The sequence below is a fragment of the Alligator mississippiensis genome, chromosome 6 (genome assembly GCF_030867095.1).
Source record: "Alligator mississippiensis isolate rAllMis1 chromosome 6, rAllMis1, whole genome shotgun sequence".
Taxonomy (NCBI): Eukaryota; Metazoa; Chordata; order Crocodylia; family Alligatoridae; genus Alligator; species Alligator mississippiensis.
The window spans coordinates 41159946-41184947 of record NC_081829.1 but is presented as its reverse complement, the minus strand read 5'-3'; the positions used below and the strand labels follow the sequence as shown (position 1 = coordinate 41184947).

The 25002-nt window shown below is 47.3% G+C and overlaps 1 protein-coding gene across 13 annotated transcripts in view; it reads left to right on the top strand.

The window, feature by feature from the left end:
• Positions 1-25002, top strand: part of SHLD2 (shieldin complex subunit 2) — a 129099-nt gene that overhangs the window by 63525 nt on the left and 40572 nt on the right. For 10 of the 13 annotated variants that reach the window (XR_009463025.1, XM_019497074.2, XM_019497075.2 and 7 more), the window contains 3 exons: positions 179-286; positions 2919-3113; positions 15030-15164. Coding sequence is in view for 12 of the 13 variants with exons in the window: in XM_019497074.2 (XP_019352619.1) it covers positions 179-286; positions 2919-3113; positions 15030-15164 (438 nt within the window). In the remaining variant the exon portion in view is untranslated. The remainder of the gene's footprint in view (positions 1-178; positions 287-2918; positions 3114-15029; positions 15165-25002) is intronic. The other 3 variants (XM_059729813.1, XM_059729814.1, XM_059729817.1) reach the window with 3 other exon arrangements.

Below are 25002 nucleotides of genomic sequence, written 5' to 3'. Positions count from 1 at the left end.
ATTATGCTTTGGCAGAAGAAAAAAAAAAAGCAATTAGCAACTTAATTATATTGATACTAGATTGATATTGATACAAATTTCCAAATTAAGATTCTGAAGTAAAATCAGTTCCTGAGTGGGACCTGTGGACAACTTCATTGTGTTCTGTGCTGATAGCCATCCATTTCCTTTGTTGCAGATGTCACTGTGCATGAGAACCTTTGGTTTGGGGAGATGATGCTACAGTCAACCTTTGCCAGTCGGTTATTAAATCTGGGGAGCTGCTCAGCTATTAATCCCAAAGAATGTGAGGCTGAAATATATTCATAAGAGAACCTTTATATTTTTCTAGTACCTGCCTCTGTACAGGCAGTCGTCAGATTTACGACACAATTGGTTCCTGAAAGCTACGTCTTAAGTTGAAACGTTGTAACTCAGAACCAATATTCCCATAGGAAACAATGTTATAAATCGGGGATTGGTTCCTGAACCAAGGCCTAGTACCCTATTTTCACCAAAAATAACCCAGCATTTTATACTCAATCAATTATAGACGAGTAATATAGCTACATGAATATATTTATATTGTAAATATCAATCATATTGATTTGGAAGGACTTATTTGCAGTGACTTTGCTGGACTTTTTGAAGGGTTCTTGGTTGGAGTCTTCAATGGAGTCTTGGCTGCAGGTTTTTCTGGAGTCTTGTCTGCATTGTTAAAGAAAGCATCTAAGGAAGTTTGGATAGACGTTCTCTTCTTTTGCTTGTCAATTTCTCTGTAGCACCTGCACATGGTGGATATGCCCCTGGTCACTGATACACTGTGTTCAGTGTCGAGGTCATGTTCCTCAAACAGGGACATGGCAGCTTCCAAATGTTGAAATGCTTCAGCCAACACTTTTGTTGTCAAGACTTCATGAGGAGGAGTCTCTTCAACACTGGGTGCATCTTCTTCCTCTGTCACTTTTTGCTTTTCATCCTAAAGACTCATAAAGATCATCATAAAGGCTCCTAGCCTTTTCCTGAATGATGCCTAAACTCACAGGAGCACAGGGTTTATCTTGATCTTCCAGCCAAATGATTAACAGCCCATAGCCCCCAAAGCGAAGCTATGGTTCGTCTGGCAGCTCCGCCACTGCTCCCCCCACAGGGAGGCCAGCAGTGCCGGGATGCACGTCAGGGGTTACGGGCCGCTGTGGAAAAAGCCAAAGCTCATCTGGCTGCTCCCCCTGCAGCGAGGTGAGCAGTGCTGGGCTACGCTTCGGTGGTGCTGGGAGCGGGGGCTATGAGCAGCCATGAGAGAATTTGCAGCTCGTCCAGCTGCTCCCCCATGGTGAGGTGGAAGGTGCCAGGAGTGGGGACTGCCCTGCTACCACTTGTCCAACTGGGATGCAGGGGTGCAGGATGCAGGCGCAGAGGTGCTAGGAGCGGAGGCTATTCCCTGCTGCCGCTTGCCCAGCAGGGACAGGGAGCAGAATGTGCTGCAGTGCCTCAGACAAGCGACACACAGTGGCATAGCTGCTCCAGCCTCCCTGTACCTCTCAGATGAGCCGTAGTTTCGCTTTGCCTTGGTGAATGGTGGCAGGGCATGGGGCAGACGGAGCCAGGGCTGCTCCAGGCATGTGGCAGGGGTTATGGGGAATTTTAGGGTGGCTGCAGCCCCCCGATAGCCACTGCTCTGCTGCCTGCCCTGTGCAGATCTGGGAGCACACGTCCCCACCATGTCCTGCAGATGCCACTGCTTGGTGGGGTGAAACCACAGCTCGTCCAGGAGGCACAAGGAGGGTGAAGTGGCTTCTCTGCTGCCTGCCACTTGTCCGAAGCAGCGACTCCGCCTCATGCCCCCCCTACCCCGGCTGGACAAGTGGCAGCAGGGCAGAGCCCTTGCTCCCAGCATCTTCCACCCAGAGCAAGCCATACCTGCATTGCACGCCTCCACCCTGGCTGGGCAAGTGGTGGTAGGGCATAGCCCCTGCTCCCAGCTCCTTCCACCTGGCGCACAGCCCGGGCCCCGGCCACCTTATGCAGATCCAGGGGACCCGCCCTCCCCCCCCCGGCCTTCCTGGACCTGCGGCATGCAGCAGTGGGAGCTGCCACACCCCCTCTCCGCGCCCCATCCCAGCCACAGCCACAATCTCTCCTTCGCTGGTAGAGCGTTGATCTGCCTCCCCACGCCTCTTCCCTCCCCTCTCCCCCACACCACCACAAACTTACTAGCTGGATGCAGCTGTGTCCAGTGTCACAAAGGCAAAACTGGCATTGGAACCTTGAAACAGGGTGTCAGTTTACAAATGTCTTAAGTGCCGTTTGAGGAAACTTGAAACACCGTAAATCGAGGACTGCCTGTATTAGATTAGAACTCAAGAGAATATTAAATCTCTTGTTTTCCAAAATGTATTTAAAAAATAGCTATTTAAATATTTTATTTGTATTAATGTTTATATTTTTCTAAGAAGTAAATATGGAAAATCTAATCTGTACAGAACTCTACCAAATTTGAGAACAATCCTGGACTGAGAGGCTTTTATACTTCGTAGTACAATTAGGTGGTCACCATTAAAAAGTATTAATTTACTGAAATATCTTAGTTCTTTGAACTTGGAATACAGAAAACAACATAAATTTTATCTCAGGGATAGCACATTAGTAAACAGTGATGTAACATAATCATCTTAATCAAAATTGCTTTACACCTTACAATTTGGTTATTGTGTAAGATGCATTTTTATTTTCACATGAGTTTTGGGTGCATTTAAAACAGCACACATTTTGTGCTGGAATTCTATCACAAAATAAAGCATAACTTTTCCACTGTTAAAAAACATGGCACCTTGTACTATTTCAAACTTGGACAAAGTGGTACAGATAATAACTGGTAATACTTAAGATCCTTTCTTAACTCCAGAAGTCCTTTAAGACTTACTTTAATTTTTTTTAAGTTTCTCATGTAGTAGACGTTGGTGTTCTCCAGGATTTACTGGCATATGTATCTTCAAAATTTACCTACCTCAGAGATCTTCCACACATGCATCCCCAGAAATGGAATAATATACAGCATGTTCAACTAGACCAACTTCAGCAAGATACATTGGTTCATTCAGTATTAAAAATCATCAGCATCTCCATACTAACAGGTTAGTTGACTTATTGAACTTAAACTGCCACCACTTCATAATTACTTTGCTGAAAGGTAATTAAATTCTGCTCTAGCAACTAGCATTTTTAAATAACAGTAAACTTTTTAGTTAAACCAACATTTTTTCTTTTTTTTAAATTGGTATTTAAATTTTAGATGCTGTTTCTGACCTTAGAACATTAATACTCTGTTAGGCCTCTGCTACACGTTATACTTGTTACACAATTAACAAAATCACCCTGACATCTGCTGGGAGGGCAATATAACACTGCACAGGCAATCCACAAAGTTTTGGAGAGTGTTGACAGCTTCCTGGTGCAAGTGTTGGAGAAGCCAAGTAGGTGCCATGCTCTTCTTAACCTGCTGCTTACGAACAGGAAAGAATTGGGCAGCAGCGACCATGAGATGGTTGAGTTTAGGATCCTGAGGAAAAGAAGGAAAGAGAGCAACAAAGTAAGGTCTCTGGACTTATGAGAAGCAGACTTGGATTCACTCAGGAAACTGATTGGCAGGATCCCCTGGGAGGCCAATATGAGGGGGAAAGAAGTCCAGGAGAGCTGGTTGTAATTGAAAGAAACATTATTAAGGGTGCAGGAATAAACCATCCCAATGTGCAGAAAGACTGGCAAGTACAGCAGAAGACCAGACAGGCTTAGCAGGGATCTCTTCAGTGAGCAGAAACACAGAGAGGAAGCTTTCCAAGAAGTGGAAACTTGGACAGACAACTAGGGAGGAGTATAAGAGTATTTCTCAGGCATGCAGGGATGAAATCAGGAAGCCAAAGTGCAATTTGAATTGCATCTAGTAAGAGACATGAAGGGTAACGAGAAGGGTTTCTACAAGTATGTTAGCAACAAGAGGAAGATCTGGGAAAGTGTGGGTCCCTTACTGGATGGAGGAGGCAATCTAGTGACAGATGACACACAAAAGTCTGAAGTACTCAATACCTTTTTTACCTCATTCTTCACAAACAAGGTCAGCTCCAGGACTACTGCACCTGGCAGTACAGTTTGCGGAGGAGATGGAGTGGCGCAAGAACAGGTTAGGGACTATTTAGAAAAATTGCATGTGTACAGCTCCATGGGGTGCACAATGCATCCGAGGGTCCTAAGGGAGTTGGTTGATGTGATTGGAGAGTTGACGACCATCATCTTTGAAAACTCATGGCAATCGGGATGATTGGAAAAAGGCAAATACAGCATCCATCTTTAAGAAAGGGAAAAAGAAGGATCTAGGGAACTACAAACCAGTTAGCCTCACCTCATTCCCCAGAAAAATCATGTAGCAGATCCTCAAATAATTCATTTATAAGCACTAGTTGGAGAAGGTGATTAGGAACAATTAGCTTTGGATTTACCAAGGGCAAGTCGTTCCTGGGAGTCGCATCTGATCCTCCACCGAAGTTCAAGAGCCGGACAGCAGGGAGTAGGTGCGAGTGCTGAGCAACCTGGAATGGTGGTGACCCCCTCCCCCCGCACTGCTGAGCCACTCCAGCTTTCTCTGTGGGAAGTACGCGCTGGGCTAAGCAGCATGGCTGCAGTCCCTGCCCCAGCAGCCCGGCACCTGAGCCAGCAGTCCCAGAGGGAGAGAAGAAGGGAGGAGGGCGGGCTGGGGATGTGCTCCCTGCCGGGAAAGCTGGAGCAGCGGGAGGTACCATGCTGTGCTGTGTCCCAGAGCTGCCTCAGGGAGAAGTGGGTGGGGCTTCAGCCGATCTTTGAAGAACTGCAAGTACTGTGCCAGTGAGCTGCATGCAGCTCACGAGCAGCGGTTTGGCCACCTCTGTAATATAGCTTGATTTTAGCAAGGCTTTTGATACCTTCTTGTAGCATGTTTGGGTCCCAATGGCAGCCGTGATGCCCCCTGGCGGCTCTGTGACCATGACCTGCTCCATCCCAGGCTGCCTTCCCTTCTCGTCCACCGTGCTTTGATTAATAATAATAGGGAGGCTGCCCGTGGGCCTATGCATAGGCCCCAGTCCAACTGGAGCCCGTCCTGGGATGCCCCGGCACCCTACTGGCCTCTACTAGTCCCAGACCCTTCGCTGGGCGTCTCTATGACTATGCCGCAGCAGGGCACCTAAAGCCTTAGGGGCTAAATGCGCAGCTCCAGTCCTCCCCTACACCATGTTCCAAGCCTCACGGGTGTTGCAGTAATAATAGATTCATAGATTCATAGATGTTAGGGTCGGAAGGGACCTCAATAGATCATCGAGTCCGACCCCCTGCATAGGCAGGAAAGAGTGCTGGGTCTAGATGACCCCAGCTAGATACTTATCTAACCTCCTCTTGAAGACCCCCAGGGTAGGGGAGAGCACCACCTCCCTTGGGAGCCCGTTCCAGACCTTGGCCACTCGAACTGTAAAGAAGTTCTTCCTAATGTCCAATCTAAATCTGCTCTCTGCTAGCTTGTGGCCATTGTTTCTTGTAACCCCCAGGGGCGCCTTGGTGAATAAATACCAATTCCCTTCTGTGGCCCCGTGATGAACTTATAGGCAGCCACAAGGTCGCCTCTCAACCTTCTCTTGCAGAGGCTGAAAAGGTCCAGTTTCTCTAGTCTCTCCTCGTAGGGCTTGGTCTGCAGGCCCTTGACCATACGAGCTGCCCTTCTCTGGACCCTCTCCAGGTTATCCGCATCCTTTTTGAAGTGTGGCGCCCAGAATTGCACGCAGTACTCCAACTGCGGTCTGACCAGCGCCCTATAGAGGGGAAGTATCACCTCCTTGGACCTATTCGTCATGCATCTGCTGATGCACGATAAAGTGCCATTGGCTTTTCTGATGGCTTCGTCACACTGCCGGCTCATGTTCATCTTGGAGTCCACTAGGACTCCAAGATCCCTTTCCACCTCTGTGCCACCCAGCAGGTCATTCCCTAGGCTGTAGGTGTGCTGGACATTTTTCCTCCCTAGGTGCAGCACTTTGCATTTCTCCTTGTTGAACTGCATCCTGTTGTTTTCTGCCCACTTGTCCAACCTATCCAGGTCTGCCTGCAGCTGTTCCCTGCCCTCCGGCGTGTCCACTTCTCCCCATAGCTTTGTGTCATCTGCAAACTTGGACAGAGTACATTTGACTCCCTCGTCCAAGTCGCTGATGAAGACATTAAAGAGTATCGGTCCAAGGACCGAGCCTAATATTCTCCTGTCAGGGCTTAAGCCTCTTCCCCTTTACTCTAGATGCTAGGAGCTCTTTACCCTGCGGCAGCCAGGGAGAAACTAGCCTGGTAGCCCAGCCTCAGGCTTATACCCTTCCAGGGCCCTGCCCCCTTCTGGTCAACAGGCTGCCTGCAGGTGCCTGCTAATTGGCTTAATTGCCCTATAGTCATGGCAACCTTCAGCTAGTACACCCTGCCTGGCCTGCAGCACCCCCTTGCTGAGCTGCTTCTTCCTTAAAGGAACAGAGAGCCCCAGGTATTCTGTTACATGTCTCTCACAGTATTCATGCAAGCAAGCTAAGGAAGTATGGGTTGGATGAATGGACTGTAAAGTATATAGAAAACTGACTGGATGGTCAGGCAAAAAGGTTAGGAATCAATGGCTTGATGTCTAGTTGGTAGCCTGTTTCAAGTGGAGCGCTTCAGGGGTCATAGTATCATAGTAGCTAGGGTCAGGAGGGACCTGAACAGATCATCTAGCCTGACCCCATGCCACAGGCAGGAATGAATGCTGGGTTCACAAGACCCCAGACAGATGATCGTCCAACCTCCTCTTGAATATGCCCAAGGTAGGGGCGAGGACCACCTCCCTGGGAAGTTGGTTCCAGATTTTGGCCACCCTAACTGTAAAATATTGCCTTCTGATCTCCAACCTAAACCTATTCTCCATCAGCTCATGACCATTGTTCCTCGTCACCCCAGGTGGTGCTGGGGAAAAAGAGGTCTGCCTATTTGCTGTTGATCCCCCCTGATGAGCTTGTAGGCAGCCACCAGATCCCCCCTCAGCCTTCTCTTGCTGAGGCTGAACAGGTTCAGGTCCTTCAGTCTCTCCTCATATGGCCTGTCCTACTGCCCTCTCACCAAGCGGGTGGCCCTCCTCTGAACCCTCTCCAGGCTGGCTACATCCCTTTTGAAGTGCAGTGCCCAGTACTGGACGCAGTCAGTCCTTGGGGTCAGTTTTCCTAGAATCATAGAAAATTAGTGTTGGAAGGGACCTCAGGAGATCATCTAGTTTTGTTCAATATCTTCAGCAATGATCTGGAAGATGGGATGGAGTGCACCCTCAGCAAGTTTGCAGATGACACCAAGCTGTGGGGAGTAGTTGATACGGTGGAGGGTAGGGCTAGAATTCAGCGAGACCCTGACAAATTGGAGGATTAGACCAAAAGAAATCTCATGAGGTTCAATAAGGACAAGTGCAACATCCTGCACTTAGGACGAAACAATCCCATGCACTGGTACAGGCTTGGGACCAACTGGCTAAGCAGCAGCTCTGCAGAAAAGGACTTGGGAGTTACAGTGTGCAGTAAGCTGAATATGAGCCAACAGTGTGCCCTTGTTGAAAAGAAGTCTAATGGCATACTAGGCTGCCTTAATAGAAGCATTGCTCTCAGATTGAGAGAAGTGATTATTTCCCTCTATTCAGCACTAGTGAGGCCACATCTGGAGTGCTGTGTCCAGTTCTGGGCCCCCCACTGTAGAAAGGATGTGAACAAATTGGAGAGAGTCCAGCAGAAGGCAATGAAAATGGTTAGGGGGCTGGGGCACAAGACTTCTGAGGAGCGGCTGAGGGAACCCATTATTTAGTCTGAAGAAAAGAAGACCACAGGGGATTTGATACCTGAAGGGTGGTTCCAAAGAGGATAGAGCTAGTCTTTTCTCAGTGATGGTAGATGACAGAACAAGCAGTAATGATTTCACATTGCAGCAAGAGAAGTTTAGGTTAGACATTAGGAAAAAATTTCTCACTAGCACTGGAACAGGTTACCCAGAGAGGTTGTGGAATCTCCATCCTTGGAGGTTAAGACCCTGCTAAACAAAGCCTTGGTGGCGATGATCTAGTTGAGGATGGTCCTGCTTTGAACAGGGGGTTGGACTAGACCTCCTGAGGTCCCTTCCAACCCTGATTTTCTATGATTCTATGAACTGGTTAATTGTGCAGTAAATTTAAACTGGCCACATGTACAAGGTAATATCATAGGACTATAGCTGGCTGGCTCTTTTTATAGTTGCATAAAAGTAGTGCTTGAAAATGTGTAACAATTTATGTGGTTTCTATCAAGCTTTAATTTGAATATGTAGCAGGGCCCATAGGTTCATAAAATGTGGTTCTTTAGAAACTCCAGTGTGGTGCTCTTGGTGATTTCAGGGAGAGCTTGCCTGTGGAACTACCAGCATAGAGGTGATGTGTGTTCTACCAGTGGTGTTTTGCAAAATGAGGTTCATGGATTTTCAGGGTGATATGACCTCATTCCTTCATATTGACCCAGTGGGGTGAAGAGGTTTGAATGCAGGCTCTTCCCCCTCCTGTGACGAGTACTAGCCCAGAATTTGTGAGGTGGAGTGGAGCTGCAATTGGCCCCAACTTCCTGACCAACGAAGAGGGGAAAGTTCTAAGAATGGGATCTTGAGGCATGGAAAATCAAGACTGTAGTGGTATGCCTGAATCCCTGGGTAGAGGTTCAGTGGTACTGCTGAAAGTACCATGGGATGGAAGGGGGGTTTCCAAGTGCTGTGGGTGAGGAGAATAGGCCAGTTTTTGGGGGTGGGGGGTGTATTCAAAGTGCTGTTGAGGATGGTCTTTGCCCTGCAATGTAGTTCTGTGGGCTTCTGTAGGTAGTCTTGCCCTGATTGGTGCCTGATGGAGGCTGATGTGGGTAGCCCACTGCTTTTCCCATGGTGTTTTTCAAAATGAGACTGGACTTGAAAAGCTTGTCCCTGCATGGGTGTGTAGGTGAGGCCCTGGTGCAGGCTGAAGAGAGTACCCCTGACTGTAGTGTCCCACTGGCAGAGGCTGTTATAGGTACCCCTTAGGGAAGTGCAGTAGGAGACTGGCCTCGCTAGACAAGCGTCTCTTCAGTGAGTTAACTCAAAAAGGAATCCTATAAAAAGTGGAGTTTAAAAGTGGAATTGGTCATATTATTTCGGAATAACATAGGTGTATCACATGGGAGTGCAGGGAGAAAATTAGGAAGGCCAAGTCAAGATTTGTGTTGCAACTGGCAAGGGGCATAAAAGTAATAAAAAGGAATTCTATAAGTATTTCAAGAGGAAGACCAAAGAAACAGTAGGCCCCCTACAGAATTTAGTTATGGATAATGCAGCAAATGCTGAAGTATTTAATGCCTTTTTACTTCAGTCTTCACAAATAAGGGGAAACTACCAGATGAGTACAGTTGGCAGAAATGATAAGCGAAGGAGACATGCAGGCTAGGGTATTTGAAGTAAGTGAGGGATTGCTTAGAAGCTAGATGCTTTCAAAAAGGGAATGAATGAATTCTTGGAGGAAAGGTGCACCAATAGCTATTGAGTACGGGAGCTGAGGTACAGCCTCTGACTCAGAATTTCCTAAACCTTAAGGCTAGGGATAGACGTTACATATAAACCTGTTTAAGTGATCAGAAACTGGTTTAAACCTGTAACAGAACAGATATTCAGTGCACATAAACCAGTTTGAAAATGGCTGACACTAGTTTGAGATAAACCTGGTTGAATGTAGTATCAGACTTAACTGATTTGGCTTAAACTGGTTTATCCATTGTCTGTCCCAGACCCCTTCCTGGTTTAAGTTAAACCAGTCTTCCAGCATCCCAGCATGCTCTCTGATCTGGGTGGGGCTCTCTGCTGCAGGGCTGGGTCTTGGTGACAGGGCTGTCTGCTTCAGGGCTGCTGGGTGGGACTCTCAGTTTCAGGGCTGATCCCTCCTCTCTGCTCTTTAGCCCAAGCCAGAGACCAGCCCTAGCAGAGACACTGGCCGACATAGCCCCATTAAGGCAAAGTGGGCAGGGAGGAGGTTAATTCTTCCCTCCTTCCCCTCCTCTATCACCGCAGCCAGGGTCTACCTGTTTGCTGGGGAGCAAAGGGGAGGGGGCTGCAGCAGTGGCCCCTGGGGCTGGCAGACCCTGGCTGCAGGGCAGAAGGGATGGAGGAAAGAATTAACCTTTCTCCCTGCCGCCTTCACCTTAATGGGGTCATGCCAGGGCTTTGTTCTGTGCTGGGGGGGGGGACTCCCCTCAGGGTGGGAGGGCTTTATACAGCACTGGAGAGGGACTCCTGCTCCTCCTCCTGGGGTAGGAAGGGGACTCTGCAAGGCTGCCCAGCCCCAAGAGGGGGACTCTTCCCCCTGCTCCTCCCCCACTGCAAGGCGGGGAGGGGGGCTGTATGCCAGGCTGACTGGCCCCAGAGTGGGGCTCTTCCTCCCACCCCCCACCACCCCAGTCTGTGGCATTCCTCAGCCCAGCCCAGTCCAGCCGGGGCGTGGGGAGCAGCTGTAATGGAGCTGCAGCTGCTAGGGGTGGCCCTGCCCTGATGGCCCAGACCAGCCTCACTCAGCTCAAGCCAAGGTAGCCACGTGGCCTGACCAGGCTGCAGGGGTGGGGCCACCCCAAGCAGCTGTGGCTCAGTGATGGGGATGTTGAGCCCTATCAGTAAGTGCAGCCTGGCCTAGCCCGGCATTTAGATAGCAGGTGCTAGCCAGGCTGGCTCCGAGATGCCATGGGGGCTCGTGGGGCTGCAGCCAGCCTCAATGATGGGTGGCTACTGGGCTCTGGGCCCACCGGCACCTCTGAGCCAGCCCTGCTAGCCCACTGCCTGGCCAGCCGCTGGTTGCGTGCTGGGCCAGGCCAGGCTGCACTCACTGACAGGGCTTGACATCCCAGTCACTGAGCCGCAGCTGCCAGGGGTGGCCCCACCCAAATCATGTGGCTACCTTGGCCAGGTCTGAGTAAAGCTGGTCTGGGCCATGGGGCCAGGCCAGGAGCACCCCACAAAACCCCATGGTGGGTTGAGGAGGAGGGGGAAGAGCCCTCCTGCCACAGCACTGAACAGGCCCCCCTCCCTGCCCTGCGAGGGAAGATGCTGGGGGGAGAAGTTTCCCACCGGGGGAAGGCAGCCTTGCAGAGCCCTCCTCCCCATCCCACGACAGCAAGGGGTGGAGGAGGAAGAGCCCCCCTCCCCCCCCCCACCCCTCAGCGCTGAACAGAGCCCCTCCCCTTCTCACCCTGCGTGGTGGGAGAAGAGCTTTCCTCTGGGACCAGGCAGCCTGTCATAGAGCTCCACCCCACAGCAGTGGCAGAGCAGGGGAAGAGTCCCCCTCTGGTGCTGGGCAGCCCTGCAGAGCCGCCCTTCCCACCCCTCAGCAGCAGGGGGAAGGAGGAGGGGGAACAGTCCCCCAGCACCAAACAGAGCTGCCCTCCCCGCCCTGTGGCAGTGGGGGAGAGGGAGATGGGGAAGAGTTTCCCTCTGCAGCCCTGTGTGCTAGGATTGCTCCCAGTTGTCAGGGAATCAGTGAGGTGGACAAAGCGCTCCCCTCCTCCTCCTCCTCCTCCTATTCTGCCACAGTGATCTGGTCAGGCTCCCACTTCCCCCACCCTCAGCACCCTGCAGGTGAAAGTCAGGGTTTACTCAGGCTTGCCTGAATCTGGCCATGCCCCTCTTCCTCAGCTCAGCTTCCCTGTGGAAGGGAGGGCTGCTCTAGTGCCCCCGGGCTTCTGGTTTGAGCCACTGCAGGCATGTGCCAAGCATCTATCCACTTGCAAACCAGTTCACTCTTTGCAGGTTAGACTAACCTGCAAAGATTGAATCAATTCAGGCTCAGGCTTTTTGAATGTGTGTCCCTAGCCTAAAGGCTTCAAGTAGGAAAGGAACCAGTGCTTATACCCTGTTCACTCTGTTTCAGCACCCACTCTCTGCCACTGTGTGACACAGGATATTGGCCAAGATGGACCTATAGTGTCACCTAGTAAATAGCAGTTTTTATGTTGCAAGTCAATAGGTCTGGATGGGATGCACCCTAAGCTACTGAAGACATTGGCTTATGTAATTTCAGAGCCATTGGTTATCCTCTTTGAGAACTTGTGGAGGTTCAGTGAGGTCTCAGGTTATTGGAAAAGGGCAAATATAGTGCTCATCTTTAAAGAAAGGAAAGGAGGAGGATCCAGAGAATTACAGACCTGTCAGTCTGACCTTGACACCTGGAAAGATAATGGACCAGGTCCTCAAGGTCTTCAACCAGCTGTATACCCAGGTGATGGTGATTATATCTAGGCCATAATTCTTTAGCTTGCTTATGAGAATGTTATGTGGGGAAGCTTTACTAAGTTATGTGACATCTGCCTCCCTCTTAGTAGGTAGGCTAGTTATCGTGTCAAAAAAGAAAATTAGTTTGGTTTGGCACTGTCTGCTCTGGACAAACACACACGGGCTGTTCTTATCACTTCGTTATCTTTTAGATCTTGCAAATTCATTGTTTAATAATTGGTTTCAGTATCTTCCAGGGGATTGAAGTTAGGCTGGTTGGTCTTTAATACCCTGTGCCAGCCTATTTTCCTTTTCTATATTTACTATTCCATTTACTATATTGCCCTTCTTTAGTCCTTTAGGACTCAGTCTTTCCTCTATGTACCTCTGGTACAAGAGATTAATTGTTCTTGAGATTACAGCTAGTTAATGAAGCTTTCCAGCATGAATTTAATAGGCACTGAAGATGTAAATACATCTCTCTCACTTAAATACCGTTTTATAAATATATGTATGCACAGATGTAAAATATATATATATATATATATATATATATATATATATATATATGTTTTACATATTTTACATATCAGGCCTCTTGTTCCTATCTGTCCATTAAAATTAATTTTAAGTATCTACTTGCAATTAATATTTTACTCTTAAGACTGATGCAAAGGAAACATTAATTCTGGGAAGGGGAACCTTGAAAACTGGTTGATTAGGAAGGGCTCAAGTAGGATCATAAAAAGAGGGAAGAGGTCTCCTAGAGAAGAGGAAGTAACCTTTGGTTCCGCTAAATGACCTTAGTCTGGTATCACTGTCAGGAACCTGCTCCTACCTTCAGTGTAAGATGTAATCTGCATTCACCTGTTATCTGTAACAAACACTTGTACATATACAACCCTGTACATGGTTTGTACAGGACTGACATGGTTAGATTTTGAATGAAATCTGTTCCTGAGGAAGTATATTAGTATGTATGACAAATACTGAATCTAGGTTTCAATCTGAGTGTTAAATAATTTCAAGAGTAAAAGAAATACAGGAATCTTTTAATTAAATAATTCAAAATGTATTACTGTTAGGGATGCACCCATAAACATTTTCTTTGCTATACCAATAGTTGATGATTAACCAGCCATATTGACCGATGGCGATCCAATAACCAATATTTAGTAATAGTGCAAGGCACTTTAAACTATTAACATAAACCTTTTTTTTGTTTGTTTTACACATGTAACACACTCACACGCCTCCTGCCTGCTCCAGTTCTCGATGAGGAAAGTGGTGACCGCCCTATTCCCGTATACATCGCCCTCTCACCCATGGCTCCTACCTGCAGCCTTGCTTCCCATACAGCCCGTGCTGCCATCTTGGGCAGGTGAGGTGGATCCTCACACAGACAGCAGCACTGAGTGTGTTTGGAACCCCAAAGTACGCCACTGCCTCTGTGCCAGTGGGCCCCGCACTGCCAAGCTCTCATGGCTGCCAGGGAGAAGCCATATTTGCAAAGGTGCCCAGTGCCTGGCAGAGTGGAATGTCCTTCACATGGTGGTGTCTTCTCCTGCCCACGCACAGGCCAACATCTCTGCAGCAGCTCCAGGTGCTCAGGCCCCTATTGTGTGCATGGTGTTGCCATGGCAGCAGCAGCAGCAACAGGAAACTTCTATGTTGCTAAGCATGGCACCTTGTAACCACTCCCTGGTGACCCTCCCCCTCCTGCTGCTTGCGGAACCTGTAATTTGCCATGGACTCAGGCCAGCAGCAGGGCGCAGGAACCAGACTATGCTTGCCAGGGTGCTTGAGGCATGCAGCCATAATTATCGGCTATAGTGACCAAAAAAGCCGATAGCCAATAACATAATTTCTTTTTTTATTGGTGCTAATCTAATACCCAAACAATATATTGGTGCACCCCCTAATTACAGTTACTTCTGTTAAGTTTGCTTGTGCACATGCAAGTGGATGACCATAAATAAATATTTCTTTGAATCTGTGATTATAGTTTTAGTTTCTGGCTTTGTCTTGGAGTCAGCATTCAGTATGTCCTGGAATCAACTTTTTGCCTTCCCCTTGATCTGTTGGTGGGAGTTGGATTTGCTCAGAGCCTATGAAGATAATGCTTATAAATATTTGTGACAGTTTTTAAAAGTACTTTATACTCAGAACTTCCTATTACATCCCCCAAATAGGTGCTCAGTTTTTCAAAAGTGCTTATCATTTCCTGTTTCCAGTGGAAACTGCTGGCTCCTGAGCATTTTAGAAAACTGGTTCTTAAAAGTTTGTTTCTGCATAAAAACAATGAACCAAGGTTCTGGTATTCTCATTGCATTTCTAAAAATGGTTTTATGTTCCTGAAAAGTTGTGAATTCTTTCTCATTCTCACATGAAAAAATTGTGGATTATTTCTTCCACTCATATATAAATCATATGTTGTAAGACTGTGTCTAATTATCTGATTTGATCTTTATTTCCACAGGTATTTTCACATTTTACAGAAGTTCATAAAATTATTATCAGAAGCAAATATTTTGGGGGGTGATATCTTTTATTAGACCAACTGCATAGCTGGGAGAAAGCTTTCACGTACAAGATACCCTTCCTCAGGTCACTTCAGGGTACCTTGAGCTCATAAGCTTGTCTAAAATCTCTCCCTACTGTGCATTTAAGAGACCATCACAGCTACAACATCACTCCAACATTACCACAAAAATTAATGACATTCATATCACTTAAAACTTTTTCAGAAGCTGTGTACAGTTACAAGGGAGAAAAGCAAAGAAAAGTTATTCTAACAGTGGAACAGATCAGAGATCAACCTTATATAATGGTACTGTGGGGTGCAGGGGCAGCTTGGTACCCTCAACTACAGAAGAAAAAAGGTACGTATACCTCAGGGGCATGAGAAGAAGGAGAAAATATAAGCATCTCTGCAAGATATGAGTGGAAAATAAAAAGAATATGTTGTACATGCTTCTTTTAATAGTACTTAAGCATTCAGTTATAAACTATTTAGTTCAAGATGTATGTGGCCCTTAGTTCTACTGTGATGACATATTTTGCAGTGTTAGATGTCTAATGAATTTCCTTTATTTGAAAATTGTCATCAGCAAGAAAAATTACAATGTCCTTTGTTTTCAGTCTTAAATGTAATGATTATAAAGCAAAAATATTTATAAAACCTGAATTAGACTTTATAAATCTACTTGTGCTATATTATTGCAAAACCATAAAAGAGAGATCTTTAGAAGTGTTCTGATATCTCAATTTACCTTTTTCCTTGATTCTTTTATTTTGGAAACTCTAGCTTAATTTAAAAAAAAAAAGGCCCAGCATATTCCCTAGTGTTTCCACTCTTTAATTTCCAGTGTACATCCAATGTCACCACATTATCAAACTCCATATGGGGGCTATCAGTTCCATTCACTGAGGCTAGGGACAGACATTCAGAAAGCCTGAGCCTGAACTAATTCAGTCTTTGCAGGTTAGTCTAACCTAGCTAGGCAAAATCACTTCGTAACTACACAGACATCCCAGAAATGCAGCCACATGCCTGCAGTGGGTCAGGCTTGAAGTCGAGGGTACTACAGCAGCCCTCCCTTGCCTTCCCCAGGGCTGACTTGAAGGGAGCGTGGCCAGGCCCCAGCAGCACACTGTGATTAGGGAGGAGTCCCCCCTCCTTGATAACAGAGCATTTATCAGCTCTGTTATCAGCATTTAGCACCCCATAAGAAAACAAAGCCTCACTCAGCAGTTGAAGCTCTTAAACAGTGTTTTCCAAAGGAAGGAATGCAGGGACATTACCAGCTGAGCTGTTGATTAGCTCCGAACGACCCTAACTGGGCACTGTCCTATCTGCCTTACATAGCATTAGCTAGCATACCACATCCTGGCGACAGTCCGTGCTGTGGAATAAAGGAGGAAGGGATCTCTGCTTAAGCAGCGAGTGGTAAGAAGGTTGGGGGGGGGGGGGCAGCACAGGAAAGCCAGCAGACACTGCTGTGCCTGCAAGTCTGTCAGAGCTTCAGCCAGGGAGCAGAGGGGAGAGGCCAGTTCTGCTGTGGAGCAGAGCATCTCACCCAGCCCAGAAAGCATGCCGGGATGCTGGGGGAGTCTGGTTTAACTTATACCAGCAAAGTGTCTTGGACAGACATTGCATAAACCTGTTTGACCCAAATCATTTAAGTCTGATACTACATTCAACCAGGTTTGTCTCAAACCAGTTTCAGACATTTTCAAACTGGTTTATGAGCACTGAACATCTGTTCTGTTACAGGTTTAAAACAGTTTCTGATCACTTAAACCAGTTTATGAGTAATGTCTGTTCCTAACCTAATTGACTGAAGGTATCCCTGTCAAGAATCTCAAGCCCTACATTTTGCCGTTGGCTATTACTGATTTACTGCTGGTTTTACTGGTGATTGTTTATACAATGTGTAGAAACAGATTTTGAGTTAGTTACCTATAGTTCATATTTCTAATCAGTAGTTATTTTAGGGTATTATTTTGCATAAACTGAAGTACAGAGTGCATGTTCCCCCAGAAGTCAGTTTAAAGTAAGTATATTATAGTGTACTTTACTTCATTTAGTATTCGTGGTTGTGATTTTAATGAACAGTGGAGAATCTGTCATATATAACAGGATTGTCAAATTTCTGAGTACTCAAGGGCCACAGGCCCCTTGGGCCACATGCTATGCGAGCCACAGGTAGTCTTTTCCATTGTGCTGTGAACTGCCCCAAGGGACAGGGGCAGAAGGCTGAAATTGGAGGAATAAGGGGAGCCTGGAGACCCCTGTGGCAGCAGCGGCAAGACAGAGATGTAGAAAGCAATGATCAGACCAGGAGCTGTAAATTAACTCTTTGTAGGCCATCAGTTGAACAGACCTTATCTACAGTATACAAGATGGGCTTAAGAAGCATTTTCCCTATAGCTCTAGTGTTCTGGGGGCCAGTATGCTGAAAAACTTTTAGGAATCTTATTCCCACTAGTCATTAGACCTGTACGAAGCTACAAGTATTCGATTCGTATTCAGCCTATTCAGAGGGACAGTGATTCAATTTGGTGATTTGAGTCGCTACTGATTCGATTCCACCGAATCGGATTTGGAGATTCGGCCGTAGCATATAATGTGGAATCACTAAAATACCTACAACTTTGTCATTTTTTTTCGGATTTGGATGAAAACAGCAGGGATGGTAGTCCCTTCTGAGGACATAAAGCCTGCCAAGTTTTAAGGAGATAGGTGCAGGAGTTTCTGTGAGAGTGCCCCTCAAACTGTTGAAAGCAACAGTATGTGCTGTGTGTGCTCTTCCTGGGTGGAAGGAATACTAAAACAGCCAGAGGCTGGTATGCAGGCAAGAAAGCCACTCAGTGAAAATGGAAATTGAGATGTCAGGGGGTGAGGGACAGGCTGAGGGGGGGGCGGGAAAGGGGGTGTAGCAGGTAAAAGTGGAGAAGTTCCTGGGGAGTCAGATGTCAGGCAGGTTATAGTGTGTCATAAATCCAATGTCTATATTGAGTCCATGAGTTTTTGTATCTAGGAGGTTGATGAAGTGAAATTTATAGACTCATCTATGAAAAGTGTTTTGAAATTTAAACAAGCACAGAACCTCACTAACCTCATCACCAGAAGCAAACTTCTTATAGCCCAAAACGCACCGAATGGATCCAGACCATGCCATGACAAGAAATGCAAAACCTGTCAACATAAATCCGGTACCCCGACAATTACTACACCCCACAAGAGAGCCATTACCATTCATGGATCTTAGAGCTACACCTCTAAAAACATTATATATCTCATCCAATGCACCAAATGCCCTGATTGAAAATACATAGGAGAGACCAAACAACAACTGCACACCAGAATGAATGCACACTGGAAATCTATTAAAGACAAGAAAACCCAGTGGGGGCACATTTCTCACAAGAAAACCACTCTCTCTCCGGTCTCTCAATCCTGATCCTCAAGGAGAATATACAAAAACATCTTTTGTAGACAAGCCTACAAACTTCATAAATCTACTGGATATAAAAAAAATCACGGACTCAATATAGACGTTGGATTTGTGACATACTATAACCTGCCTGACATCAGACTCCCCAGGTACCTCTCCACTCTTACCTGATATATTCCCCTTCCTCCCAGCCTGTCTCTCACCCCCTGATACCTCAATTTACATTTTCACTAGCTGGCTTTCTTGCATGCATTGCATGCCAGCCTCTGACTTTTTTACTATTCCTTCCATCCAGGAAGAGCGCACACACCAACTGTAGATCGTTCCTCAGCCTGATGAGTGGTTTTTAAACCTGAAAGCTTGCCAAGATATATTTCTCCAACTATTCAGTTGGTCTAATAAAAGATATCAAATTGACCCAAAGACCCTTGTCTGCCTTGTGTGTCTTAAGGCAGAGCGGAATGAATGCAACAGGGATTGTAGCCTGTAACAGGGCTCTTCCCAGTGCCAGTTAGATCTCAGCCTGCCCACCTGTTTCTGGTCCAACTGCCCGCCCCTCTTTCTCCTGCCATGTCTTGATAGAAAACTGATACAGGTGTTACCCAGGCAGGAGGCTGCCAATTTAAGCTCCTGATGTCTAGAGGTGACATTAGTTCCACAGCTCTGTACTTCCCCTACACTGCAGCCCATGCCTCGCAGATTGCATCCTTCACCCCTTTAGCTGTGGTCCCCTCTCTCTGGAACCTTTGGCTCCCCCTTAGGCCCTGGCTCCGCCTTCAAGCCATTCGGAGTCCCGAGCCTCTTGCTCTGGGCATTCCTCGCAGTGGGCCCCTGGCCTTTTCACCCCCCCCCCCCCCCCCGCTTTGGGTCCCGGCACCAGCACAGACCAGCTGAGGGTGCCTTAGGCCAGATCTGAGCTGCCTGCCTGTTCTCACCCTCACAACTCCACTACAACCAGTAAGCCTCAGGTCCCTCAAAGATCTTACAGGTCTGGTCTTTCCCCAGCCAGGACTGTATGTTCATGCATGCAGTGGCTGTAGGTTATCAGGCACCTCCTACCTGCCTTTCACCAGGGAGGTTCACGGTCCTGGCATTTCCTGGGGCTTCCATGCCACTGGCAGTCCCACCAGGCCTTCCTACCCTGGCAGGGTGCAGTTTTAGGTCATGCCCAGGACCTGGGGCCTCCTCCTTCCCCATAGCCCCAGCTCAAACCTCCAAGTTCATCCTGGCATGGGAGCTCAGCAGGGAGATGTTCTTCCCTGCTGGCTGGTGAAAAATTAAACTGCCTCCAGCTCTGAGAGCGAGGCCTTAAATCGTTGTGGAAGCAACTAAAGGAAGGAAATAGGTGCGGAGTGAGGAAGGGTGGCATTCACTCCATCTGCATGTGGAGCTTGGGGAACCCCGCAGTGGGAGGTTCACTTTCAGGAACACCAACTGCTCCGCCAAACCAGGATCCAAGGAGGTGCAGTGGGGTGTCACTACATCCCCACCAATGCTGAATACCCTCTCACTTGGAACACTGGACGGTGGACTAGACAGGTATTCCTGGGCAACCGTGGCCAAATGCTGCCACATCTAGCTGCGGGTTGCCCAATAGGCCAAGGGGTTGCTTTGCAGTGGCTCCACATCCTCAGCGAGATAGATATCCATCGAGGCCTCTGCGCTACCTGCCAGATGGTGGGGTCTGGTGCCTCTGGACCCCAACATTAAAGCCATGCCCTTGGCCCACATTGGCAGCAGCTATGGAAGAGGAGGTTGGCTGGTGCTTGGAGTGCTGGCACGAGACAGTGGATCCCCCTCTTCCATATACCCCCCATCTATGCCCTTCTGCCTCCTTGACTCTGTTCACCAGCTCCTCTGTCCAGTGATCAAGGATTTTGCTGCTGCAGATGCTCCCCTTCACCCTTGGGTCACACATGCCCATCAGCACATGGACTGTCCTGGACCGCAATGGACGCAGCCGTTTTTTGATGCCCTCCTTCAGCCGCATCACCAGTGCCTGCACTGCTGGTGACAGCAGCTTGCCCCATCCAAGAACATTGATCCCCTGGAATTTCACCATTTGATTCTCAAGCTCCTTCACTATGGGGATCACCTGGCTAAGGAAGGCATTGCCAGTGCTGAGGCTGTCAGTGGCCTCAAGGAACAGCTTGAGGACCACCAAGATCTGGGAGATGGTATCCCACTCAGTTTTGTTAAGGGGGCCGCTGAATCCAATCTCCCTGAGCAAGGCCATCTCATGGATGGCTTTCTGTTCCTTATACAGCCTTTCGAACATCAGGTATGTGGTGTTCCACTGAGTCTCCACTTCCTGCATGATTTTGTTCTGTGGGATGTTTAGCTCTGCCTGTTTCTCCTGCAGCATCTTGCCCCCTTTGATGCCCCAGTAGAAGTAGCCCACCACCTTCCTGAATTTTGAAATGAGTTGGCTGGTCGTGGTAGTGATAGTGTCGTCACCAGGAGCCCTGTCCCCCTCCAAGGCATTCCTGATTATGAGGTGGAACTTGTGTGCTACACAGCGAATGCCAACAAGTGGCATCATGCACCACCTTGACCATATTGGCTCTGTTGTTGGTGACCACAAACCCACAGGTGAGCTCGCCCTGCCCAACGAGCCACCCCTGCACCATGTGTTTCATGACCCCCATGATCTCTGTTGCCATGTGGAACTCATCCATCACCTCCACTTGAAGGAGAGCTCACTGACATCCTGACCAATGGCACCAGTGCCCTGTGAGGGAGAGGTAGGCATGATCTCCACCTCGGCTGCTCCATATGTCTGAGGTGAAGTGTAAAGCTACCTGCGGCCCTGCCTTCCACAACTCCTCCCTCAAGTACTCTTTGCATGCCTCATACAGGGAGGGCACCACTGTCCTGCTGAAGGTGGGGCATGTGGGCACTTGGTAGTATGGGGCCATGAGCACCATGAGCCACCTGAACCCTGGATACTCAACAAAGGAGAAGGGCTGGCCATCCAGAGCAAGCATCTCCCCAGTGCTCTAGGTGACCTTGCTCGCCTTGGCAATGCACCCCCCACCCTTTGTCCCCACCTTTCCCCCACTGTTCCAGGGTGGCCTGCCTCTGCTTCTTGGGGACTGGGGCTTTGGAGCAAGAGGAGGACTTTTTTGGGGGCACACTCCCACTGGTGCCAAGCTGAGGAAGAACAAGGGCAAGGGAGTGCTGCCTCCTAAGATGTAGCAGCATCGCTGTGGTGGTGAAATGTTTACATCCTTGCCCTGGCTGATCTTTCGGCAGTGCTGGCAGGTAGCATACCTCAAAATGATCCCATACTACACTACCCCCCCGCTTCTGGGTTGCGGGTGGGGATCCCACCTTATCCCCCTCCTCAGCAGGCAGAGGCACAACAGGAGGAGGAGCTGAACCACTTGCCTCCACAATCTCCTTCCAGGTGCCTTCTGGAGAAGGAAACCTGTCTCGGGGAACTTTGATGGGTGTGGAGCAAAAACTCAGATTCCTCTTCCTTCCCCAGAATTTCCTTTGCTATGGCACTCAGATTCCCTGCTTCCAGATCCAGCTCCTGCTCTGGCACTGGAAGGCTTACACTGGCAACTGAAATTGGAGTGGAGAATGTAATGCTGCTGCTGGTTGTGGTTACTGGTGTTACAGGTGGTGCTACAGGTGCAGACACGGCTCCTTGCTCCCACTAGCAGAAGACTCCTTGCTGCCAGGAAAGAGGGTGTGTCTATGGGGGGCAGGGGGGAGGGAAACTTGCAGCTCTCCTGCCCCCTCTCCCTTCCATTGCCAGAATACCTGGCACCTGCTTTTCTAGCATGCTTCATGATATTTGGTATGCTGCAAAATGTGTGTGTGTATCTGTATGTAATATATGTTATGCTTTCCTGCATAGTGATGACACACTATCAGGGAAAACACATTTCTTTTTGTGGAAAGGAAAAAAAAAGGCTAACAAGAACAAAAAAGATAATTTTGGGGGAAGAATAAGCTGAAAGGAATGGATAACAATAGGGACTGTAGGCAAGGATAAATAGAAAAGGATTGGATAGAACTTAGTGGCAAGAGACTTCCCAGTACCAAGCCAGAGCCCTTCAGACACTGCTGCTGAACTTTGGAACTTTGGAGTTTGTTTCAGCTCCATTTCTGTATCAGAGGAATTTACAAATATTAACGAATTAATTATAAAAGTACTTCTGTGGGGTATGGTACCCTTTTTTACAAAATGGGACACTGGACACCAAAGCACTGAGAAGTTATTGAACTTGTCCAGATAACGTGCTGATTCAGCAGTAGAGCTGGAAATAGATCCCACAAGGTCTCTTGACTGCTGATTGTGTTCTTGCCTCTAGAGCAAGGGTTTACAACTTGTTTCTACAGTGAGGCACTGTTTGTGTCCTAGGGCCCCCTGTGGGCCACACCCCTTGCTCTCTGGTGATCAGCAGAAGCTATGAAGGGAATAGATATAAAAAGGGAGGTGCTAGGACCCTAGGCATGCATTTGCTGCTGCGTGAGAAAATCAACTGAATAGGCAGGAAGTAGGACCCCAGGGATACCTCCTCTGCCATTGTGGCTGGAGGATGCTGCCTTGAGCTGCCACCAGCCAGATCTGGTCCACAGGCAGCAGGTTGCTAGCCCCTGCTCTAGAATATTCTCTCTTCCAAAACTCAAATAGAAACAGACAGAGACACAAGGAACTTTTATGGCAAGAGTGGATTACTTGCTGAAATAGAGGTTTAAATTTATAAATCCTCAACCTCTATTTTAGAGGTAGATAAATGAGAGATTAGGATAGGTGAAGTCTTTGGTTAGAGGTGATATCTTTTATTAGACCAACTTAAAGTTGCAAAAAACTTGTTATTTGCAAACTTTTTTGCAACTTTTTAGGTGATCTAATAAAAGATATATCGCCTCTACCCAAAGGCTTTGCTTGCCTTCTGTGCTCAGACCAACACGGCTATGGTCTAGATCCCAGAGATTAGAATATGCAAATAGTATCCAGTAAAAATAGAGCTGTAGATTCTAAAGAACAGAAAAGTAAAGTAATCTTTTCAGTAATATGACAGATCATTGAAATTGTGGACATTGAAAAAATTCTTGATTCTACAGTTCAAGTTCAAGCAAGTATCACCATTAATCAATCTATAGGACTTTCATACTATAATACAGGTATCATTATTTGGATGTTCAAAAAGCCTCCCTAAAAAGGTTAAGAACATATAGACCCATATAGGGTTATTATAATTGTTTTACCTTACTACAAATCTTCCATCTTATTCTTCAGTTAGTGTTCAGTGCATCTAGCAATTCATATTTTAATCATTAAAAGACTATATCTAGAATTTAAGATAAAAGACTGATTTCTCAACTGTTCAAATACCCATTGCAGATAGACAAGCCATGAACGTTTGATCCAGCAAAACAGCTGAGTAGATAAGTCCACATCAGGCCAAACAGGTATATAGGTCACGACAACTAAATGGCACAAATGGGTCAGAGGAAGACAGCATGTGATGGCCATTCTTGCTAAGAGATGTAGAAAGCCAAATAGGCATGTGATAGCCATTTGTACTAGAAGGTTAAAGTTTATGACATAGTCTTGCATAAGTAGGTATAAGGATTTGTACCTTTTTCATCTACATGTAATGCTTTATCAATATTCCTGCTTTGGAACAACAAAGCAATATTTCTAAAAAAAAAGTGATACAGTTATATTGACATCTTGCTGAAATTGTAAAGAAAACCAAACAAACAAACAAACCCGTGTATGTTGCCACTAAAGAAATTATCATTACAGTTATCAATACACAGCATTTCTGTACAATAGTATTAGATGCTAGAAGCCTCTCTTCTCTGTTACTCTAACCCAGATTTTAGGTTACAAACACAATTGGTTTGATTCATGAAATATTCTTTTGAGAACAGAATAGCATACAATAGAACCCAGGTATTTTACAGGATTAAGTGCTTAACCTTCCTACGAAAATGAAGGGATGAAAAACTGCAGCTTTTATTTGAAATGATACTACTTGTCTGTATTGGACCTCTGTCTGGAGAAACATCACCAGTTGTGGTAAAAATGAACATTTGAGCAGCAAATTCTCTATTCAGCATCCCAGTGCAAGTTAAGCTGGTTGCAAACCACCCAGATATAAATGATTCATATTCTGTTGCAATAAGTTGGGGTGAAATCCTGAGGTCGATAGGAGTTTTTTCACTAAAGTCAAGATATCAGCCATGACGCTTTTACAAATGTAACTGATGTTACTGAAAAAGTTATTTATGGACAACAGCAGTTAAGATTAGTGTTAAACTATTGGGCTAGGGACAGACATTCAAAAAGCCGGAGCCTGAATTGATTCAGTCTTTGCAGGTTAGTCTAACCTGCCTAGATTGAACCAGTTTGCAACTGACCAGACATTGTCTCCAGGCAGAGAAAATGCAGGCACATGCCTGCAGCCACTCAGGTCCGGTGCCAGGGAGTGCTAGAGCCCGTCCTCAGCTGCAGGGGGAAGCACCTGGCAGACCCCGGCTCAGGTCTGTGGGACAATGAGGGGGAAATTCAACCCCCGCCCTATCCAGTTCACTCCAGGCTACTGCTGGGACTGGCCACAACCCCGCCACTGGAGCAGTCAGCAAGAAAGTACAGGTCTGTGTTGGTGAGACAGGGAAGAGAGGAGGGAAATGACCCTCTTCCATGTTTGCTTCTGGGGCCAGCATCTGGCCAGGCCCCCACCCCTGCCTGTCCAGCTACGGAGCAGAGGGGTGGGGCCAACCCTGCTCCCCT